Here is a 6,647-nt window from a genome sequence, read left to right on the forward strand (position 1 = left end):
TAATACGAGGTTTTGGGTTTATCTCCATGATGCATCCTCTTACGGATGCTCCCACATTGAGAATTGGTTCTCGTAAAACGGTAGGGTTTCAACTCTGAAAAGATTCTCTATGAAAGTGGCAGAAATTTTGAGTTGCTAGGGTACAATAAAATTCTAGTAACAGTACATAACATTATGTACACAGGCATTGTCCATAAAAACATAGTTGTGTTTAGTCAGTGCAAGAGTAATTCGGATGGACGTTCGTGAAGCAGTGAACTGCAATGAAACTTCTCGAATACCAGAAAAAAAATTGTATCTGCGGGAAGAAGACAGGATAAGAAATAGATGGCGTGTGAAATAATTCTTGATAAGATAGTGGAATCGTATCGTTTCCCTGATTCGCAGCCAGTTTAAAAGGCCACTCAACATTTGAACATGTTGAATCAGATGTCCGAGGAACAGATCGTTGCTGCTCCTTCTGGGGCAGAGAGAACACCGAAGCAAGTCTTGAAACCACGAAAATTAATTACCAGAACATTCGATTTTCTTTGGAGACGTAATTCTCGACGTGATAGCATTAAAAAAGAAGAGGATGCGGTAGATATTAGAATCGTTGAGTGCAATATTAACAATACTGTTCCGAGGAAAACATCGTTCAGTTTCTTCAAAAACATCAAAGATCATGTGCACATTAAGAAGCTGACAGAGTACAAGTTGAAACAAAAAGTAAGTACACAAAGATGTCAGCTGTGTTTTTAGATCTAAGAGATATTTTTACAGGAAAATGAAATTCAAGTATCCGGCTCGTTGACAGAAGACAAAACAAGTTCAGATTTGTTGACACTTCGAAATGACACATCTCGATTGCATACAGAGGAGAGTAACATATCTGAAGTTCAATCAGAAAGTATGATTGAACCTTGCGATGATCAGGACAGTGATGAGACACCGATCACCGATGATTCATCTTACCAAAATGAAGAGATTTTAGAAAGTTTAGATGAAACCTTAGAAAATTATTTTGACGTAAACAGGAAACTAGACTTGCTTAATTTGGAAGACATCGAAGAGCTTCAAGCAGACAATAAATATGAAAATGTTCCTAGTCATTTTCAATCTTGTTCCGATAATCAGGAACTATTAGGATACCACCTTCCAATAGAAAATGAAATCGTGGATCATCCGAACGAAGATATTTTAGATACTCGGAATACTAATGAAACATTAAATAACGACAATAAAGCGAAAGCAAGTCTCACAGAAGAATTACTTAGATTAAGTAACTATGGATGGTATTGGGGGCCTATATCAGGCAATGAAGCGGATGCCAAGCTAATATCTGAACCGGACGGTGCATTTTTAGTCAGAGACTCGTCAGATGTCAGGTTTGTTTTTAAAATGAATCAATAATGACAAATTATTACATAGTTAATACTGTTAACATCGATTTTTTCTGTAGATACGTCTTGACACTTAGTTTTAAATCATCCGGTAAGTTACTTCACGCTCGTATGGAACACAGTGGTGGTTTATTTTCTCTCTGCAACCAAAGTGGAAGTGAAGAATTCAGCTCCGTAGCTGATTTAATTGCATATTCGATGAACTTTAGCCAGTCAGCACCGTTCTGTTATGCTCGACCCAGGTGTCCTGGCCATCCAACATTTCCAGTTAGATTAACAAAACCAATAAGTAGATTTACACAAGTTCGAAGTTTACAATACCTTTGTCGTTTTGTTATTCGCCAGAATACTAGATTGGATAATATTCACAAACTACCTTTACCAAAAACTATCAAAGGCTACATAGAAGAAGCTCATTATTAATATGGAGGACGAGAAATTAGACGTTATCTTCTATAATCACACAGTGCAAAGTTTACTGTAAGATCCCTGGTATAAATACGAACGTGATTGGATAGTTCTTTCAGAAAAGTATCATTCTTAGAAGTAATGAAAGATATGATAAGAGCATTTTTTTTAAACAACTGAAATGTTCATTGTTAGATCTAAGAGATATTTTCATTTTTATAAAAATTGATATAATTATATCAAAGTTATCGATATTAGTAATGAGGCTCCTATAAATGATATAACAATAGTTCATTTTTGTAATGGTATATACGAATCATTTCATTGTAAAATATGTTATATCTTGGAATGTAATCTTAACTCGTTAGGCACTGGCTGTGTAAACATATATTTTATAGCAAACTCATCTTCTGCTCAATTGAATGTTAAGGAATAAAATTGATCTCTTGTTTCATTCAGAGATCAAATAATTTTATATAAAAAACGAAACTATGTTGCCTTATTTAATCGCGACAATATTGCAGGGTAATTGTTATATACTGTTAAATTTATATTTCTAACAATTTTTATCTTTATATCTTGCATGAAAATAATTCAGATTTATTGAATTTGACTTCAAATGTACAGACCTTGTTAATCTATATTACTGAAATAAATTAGCAGTAACTGTTCATTCAGCATTAAATTGTGTCTTTTAACATCATTGTATCATATAAAATCAACATACGTGCATATAGCTCTTAAATGACTTGTTTACTTTCGGTAAACACATTCAGGAGGAATGCTGTATGTGATTTTCCTCTAAAATATATTTTTTTTCTATCTCAACATTGGTTTATCTATTCCAATTCAATCCAAGTATATTACGTGCCTGACAAATAAAAAAAGCATTAAGTGAACAGTATTAATATACTATGACAATTAGACCGAGGATATTCATGCCAATATAATTTTATGGATTACTTTTTAATCATTGAAATCGGCAAAAACTTCCTTATTCTGTTGAAAATATTTTAGTATAGTTCAAAGAAAATAAAACTCATATTAAATATATTAATCAAAATTATAAATGCATAAAATCTGTAGTCTAATAATATTGTAAAACTTAAATACTTAGAACAACTTACTGTAATAAAAACACCACTGGCAGCTTCGGTAGCACGATTTAGAGCTTGTTCTGGTAAAGCCATGTCAGAAGTTGTTGTAAGAATAGAATGAATTTGTGTTGCATCTTTTATCCGTCTTTCCAAGAAACTCCAAGTTTGTTTATGATCTTCACTATTATCTTGTAGCATATACAACTCGGTAGTCTTATATATGCCTGCCAGTACTATTCTTCTAGTATACCAATTAATCTAATCGGACAGATTTTTTCTGTGAGTACTTTTAAATACAAAATACATTACAGTTACGTAAAATTACTCTTACATCAACTGATCTGTCACCGGTATAATAACAAATATCATCAACTAAAGTGAGCAAATTAGCCAATGACATAGGAACATTAGGAGGAAGTGTCATAAGTGCTAAAGCTTGAGGCCAAGTTTTCTTGTAAGGGATCACCATTCTAAGTCTCGTTTGGACAGCATCTTGTACTTGAGATTCCAATGTTTTTTTCTCTTTGGTGGTATTTGCTTCGATAGCAAGAGCTTGTTCCTTAAGCACTTTATTCAACTCATTATTACATGTCAAGTAAAAATATTGAACTAAATCTGCCCCGTGATTAGGAAATAATCCATGAATCACACTGGGATATCCAATAGATTCGGCACCTTTGGTATACAATTTTTCATTAAACACATTTATTAATCAAGCTGAGTGCTCAGAGCATGAAATCAAAACTAAAATCTCGAAGTTCTTTAATTTTTCAAATTACATAAATTTCACATATATTATTAATTTATATTATATTAAATATTAATAATTGTTTTCAGCTCAGTTACTTAACTGAAAAATTAGTACAAATTACCAGCACTGATGGCTTGCTGGCTCCACCCCAGATCATGTACAAACTTTAAAGATGCGCTAAGAATCTTTGACTTGATATTTTTTTCATAGTCCTCGTCGCTTTCCTTGTTCTGATGTGATTGCTGTGCGGTACCATTTTCGGTTTGCTCTGCGAGCAGTGCCCTACAAGTCCATAAACTTCTAAAACCTATTAAAACGAAAATTATAAATTCAGTCTTTTCTTACTTCTCAAAACTTTTCAAATATTCATTGATCGCAATTCGTAGGATTTTTATAAAACTATTGGACATGACAAAAATATATATGAAAGATAAATGACTTTATTTCACAAAAAAAAGTACATTGTTATTTTGATGTTACAGCATAATTGTTAGTTTTGGTGAACGAAGTTTCACAAATACATTCATTGACCCTAATTAAAATGCTTTCCATTACATCGAGACCATTTACTGCCTTATGACAAAATAAAATCTTTTCCGATACTGGCAATGGAGGTAATTTTTCTCCACCCACAATCAATGCTATTTCAGCATCATATTTTTCTAATCCCATATCATTTGCTCCAATAATTTTCTTCTGTTGTTCTAAATCCTTTATTTTCACCTTCCAGTGTGCTCTACATAAATCTATCGCATCTCTCAAAGGTCTTAGAAAATCGCTTGTAAGTGTATTTATCACATTCCAAATTCCAGTTTGATTATATTTATCTCTAAGAAGTAGAAATCTTAAAAGATTCAAGCTACTAATTATTTCATCAGATATTTCTACTAAATCTGTTGCGCTACCATGTGATAACTTGCAAGCCAATTTCAATAAAGTTTCCAAATTATTACCAAGAAAGTAGGGTATAGGAGGCGTTGTTTCGAGACATTCGATAATAGAATCTTTAAGCATACTAGTCGTCAAACTAATTAAACCTGAATGTTCGCTGGTATGATACAAACGCCTAATAACAAGATATCTAGCTTGCATATCAAACATTTCAACGTATTTCTGAAATAATGCTAAAGCCTTTTTACGTTCTTTGTTACTATCACAATAAATCATCACCTGCACCAGCGTATCGAACAGTTCCGAATAAATATTTAGCTCCAGCATTTCCGATATTAAACACTGCTTTGGTAATCTATTCAAAAGGTGATCCATAAGATCCAATCCTTTTTTAACGGTAACGATTTCTTTTTCTTGAAGCAATTTAATAGTAAGATATGTACACGTTTCAAAAATGTATTGCCAATTGTATATTTTTGGTGCTTTCTCCCATAAATGCGATTTTGTTAAAATATAAAAATAAAAATTAGCATATGCTAAATCCGATGTGTTTTCATCCGATTCAAAGAGGATCCTTTTAATGTTATAATTTTCTTCATCTATATTTTCATTCATAGCTTTCTTTTTCGATTTTCTTCGTTTACTTCTTATGCTCACAATATTTAAAAACTGAAGTAAATCTCCTGTAATTGGATCCATCAGCATTATAATCGCCTCTGGTAAAGGCTGATCCAATCGAGATTCTGATACGTGATCTTGCAAATAACATAGCGGTTCTCCCATTAAACAAATGAGAAGACTTAAAAGAAGATCCCTTAATTCAACATAATTTTCTGAATTTGCATTCTTCAATGCTGCTTTTTGTACCATTAGCTCGAGAAACAATATAATCGCATTGTAAACTTTTAATACTCTATTCGTTACAGTTGTTACCTCTTGGGTTTCTTTCTGAATTTTTGCTAGATCCTCGATGTAACACCTTATTACATTGATACACCAGCGATTCATTTTATCTTTCACTTTTAAAATATTCTTACCGATTACTTCTATAATTGTACAAAATTTTATATCAGTTTCCATTTCTTCTAAGAATCTAGGCAATGTGTCGGAAAGATCGCATTTCTCTGCCACAGTGTTTAGTATCATTTTACAACAGTCGAACCTTTCTCTATATTTTCTTTCATTTTTATTAGTAATATAAGACGATGCAACCAGTATAAGTGACCATGAATAATCTACAATATCCTCATCGCTAATGCCTTTAAATAAGTCTAATGCTTCTTTAATTTCGTTTCTCTTCAGGTAATCTTTCAAATCCTGATAAAAGTCATGTGTCATCTTGTTCTTATTCCCCGAAAGTTCCGATGCTTTTTAATCAAATAATATACGAAATCGTTATTAATTCCCTCTGTGCAGGTTCTTTTTCACAAATATCATTCAATACAACAAAGACGTAACCTAATTCGTCGGACTGATTGGTATATTAGTCTTTACAATAACATTGTGAACTGTCACGGTTTCCGCACTCGATTCGGTCGGAGATTAGCAAACATAGGAAACCATGGTACTAAATCAATTCCTGAAGGAATATTGTCCCGAATCGAAACGTTACGGGATTCCCAAAATTTGTGATAACATCATATTTCGTCACATGTATACTTGGTATTCTATTTGTGATTGTGGTTGACAAGACGGCTACGAAGAAGAAATTGCGCAAACGGGTGCAATCATGTTACATTTCGCAACAACTTCTTCACGGATGGAATAATTGATTTTACAAAATTATAACAATACAAACGTCAGGGCCAAAATTGATGCGTGCATGAATCGACGTTGGTATATGATTATCAATAAAAAAAAAATTTCGCTTACCATTTACGGAAAAACCCTTCCGCATTAATAAAATGCTAGACATAGCCATATCAACAGTTTTTAATAAACTACTTGTCGCACATTTATGCCTGTACGATGAAACAGCGATTATTATTATTTCACTTGTAAGATTCCGCTTCTACGTGTACTTTGTGAACTGTGCTTTAATGTCACAGACAGTTGTGGGATTGCCTTAATAGCGAAGCCATTTTATGCAGCGACGAAACGGTGAAACTATTTAGCCGA

The 6,647-nt window shown here is 32.9% G+C and overlaps 3 protein-coding genes across 3 annotated transcripts; 1 reads left to right on the plus strand and 2 right to left on the minus strand.

The window, feature by feature from the left end:
* The first annotated feature begins 195 nt into the window (after positions 1–195).
* On the plus strand, positions 196–2,475 carry LOC117228857 (uncharacterized). Its single transcript, XM_033484882.2, has 3 exons — positions 196–708; positions 763–1,367; positions 1,442–2,475. Exons 1-3 carry the CDS (start codon positions 418–420, stop codon positions 1,803–1,805), a joined length of 1,260 nt encoding a protein of 419 aa, XP_033340773.2. The 5' UTR covers positions 196–417; the 3' UTR covers positions 1,806–2,475.
* Coq9 (ubiquinone biosynthesis protein COQ9, mitochondrial) lies at positions 2,370–6,566 on the minus strand. The gene is made up of 5 exons (XM_033484853.2): positions 6,402–6,566; positions 3,760–3,945; positions 3,219–3,562; positions 2,918–3,145; positions 2,370–2,661 (listed from the first exon to the last, which is right to left on the minus strand). Exons 1-5 carry the CDS (start codon positions 6,448–6,450, stop codon positions 2,626–2,628), a joined length of 843 nt encoding a protein of 280 aa, XP_033340744.1. The 5' UTR covers positions 6,451–6,566; the 3' UTR covers positions 2,370–2,625.
* Positions 4,059–6,395, minus strand: LOC117228840 (uncharacterized). Its single transcript, XM_033484852.2, has one exon. The coding sequence runs from the start codon at positions 5,865–5,867 to the stop codon at positions 4,104–4,106; it is 1,764 nt and encodes a 587-aa protein (XP_033340743.2). The 5' UTR covers positions 5,868–6,395; the 3' UTR covers positions 4,059–4,103.
* Positions 6,567–6,647: the final 81 nt, after the last annotated feature.

The sequence above is a fragment of the Megalopta genalis genome, chromosome 1 (assembly GCF_051020955.1).
Source record: "Megalopta genalis isolate 19385.01 chromosome 1, iyMegGena1_principal, whole genome shotgun sequence".
NCBI lineage: Eukaryota > Metazoa > Arthropoda > Insecta > Hymenoptera > Halictidae > Megalopta > Megalopta genalis.

Coding starts and splice junctions, on each gene's coding strand:
- LOC117228840 (XM_033484852.2), bottom strand. CDS start 5,867: ATGACACATGACTTTTATCAGGATTTGAAAGATTACCTGAAGAGAAAC.
- Coq9 (XM_033484853.2), bottom strand. CDS start 6,450: ATGGCTATGTCTAGCATTTTATTAATGCGGAAGGGTTTTTCCGTAAAT. Junction 3,563..3,759: donor CCAGCAAGCCATCAGTGCTG/GTAATTTGTACT, acceptor TGTATACCAAAG/GTGCCGAATCTATTGGATAT. Junction 2,662..2,917: donor CCAGTGGTGTTTTTATTACA/GTAAGTTGTTCT, acceptor TTTATTTGTCAG/GCACGTAATATACTTGGATT.
- LOC117228857 (XM_033484882.2), top strand. CDS start 418: ATGTTGAATCAGATGTCCGAGGAACAGATCGTTGCTGCTCCTTCTGGG. Junction 709..762: donor AGTACAAGTTGAAACAAAAA/GTAAGTACACAA, acceptor ATATTTTTACAG/GAAAATGAAATTCAAGTATC. Junction 1,368..1,441: donor AGAGACTCGTCAGATGTCAG/GTTTGTTTTTAA, acceptor TTTTTTCTGTAG/ATACGTCTTGACACTTAGTT.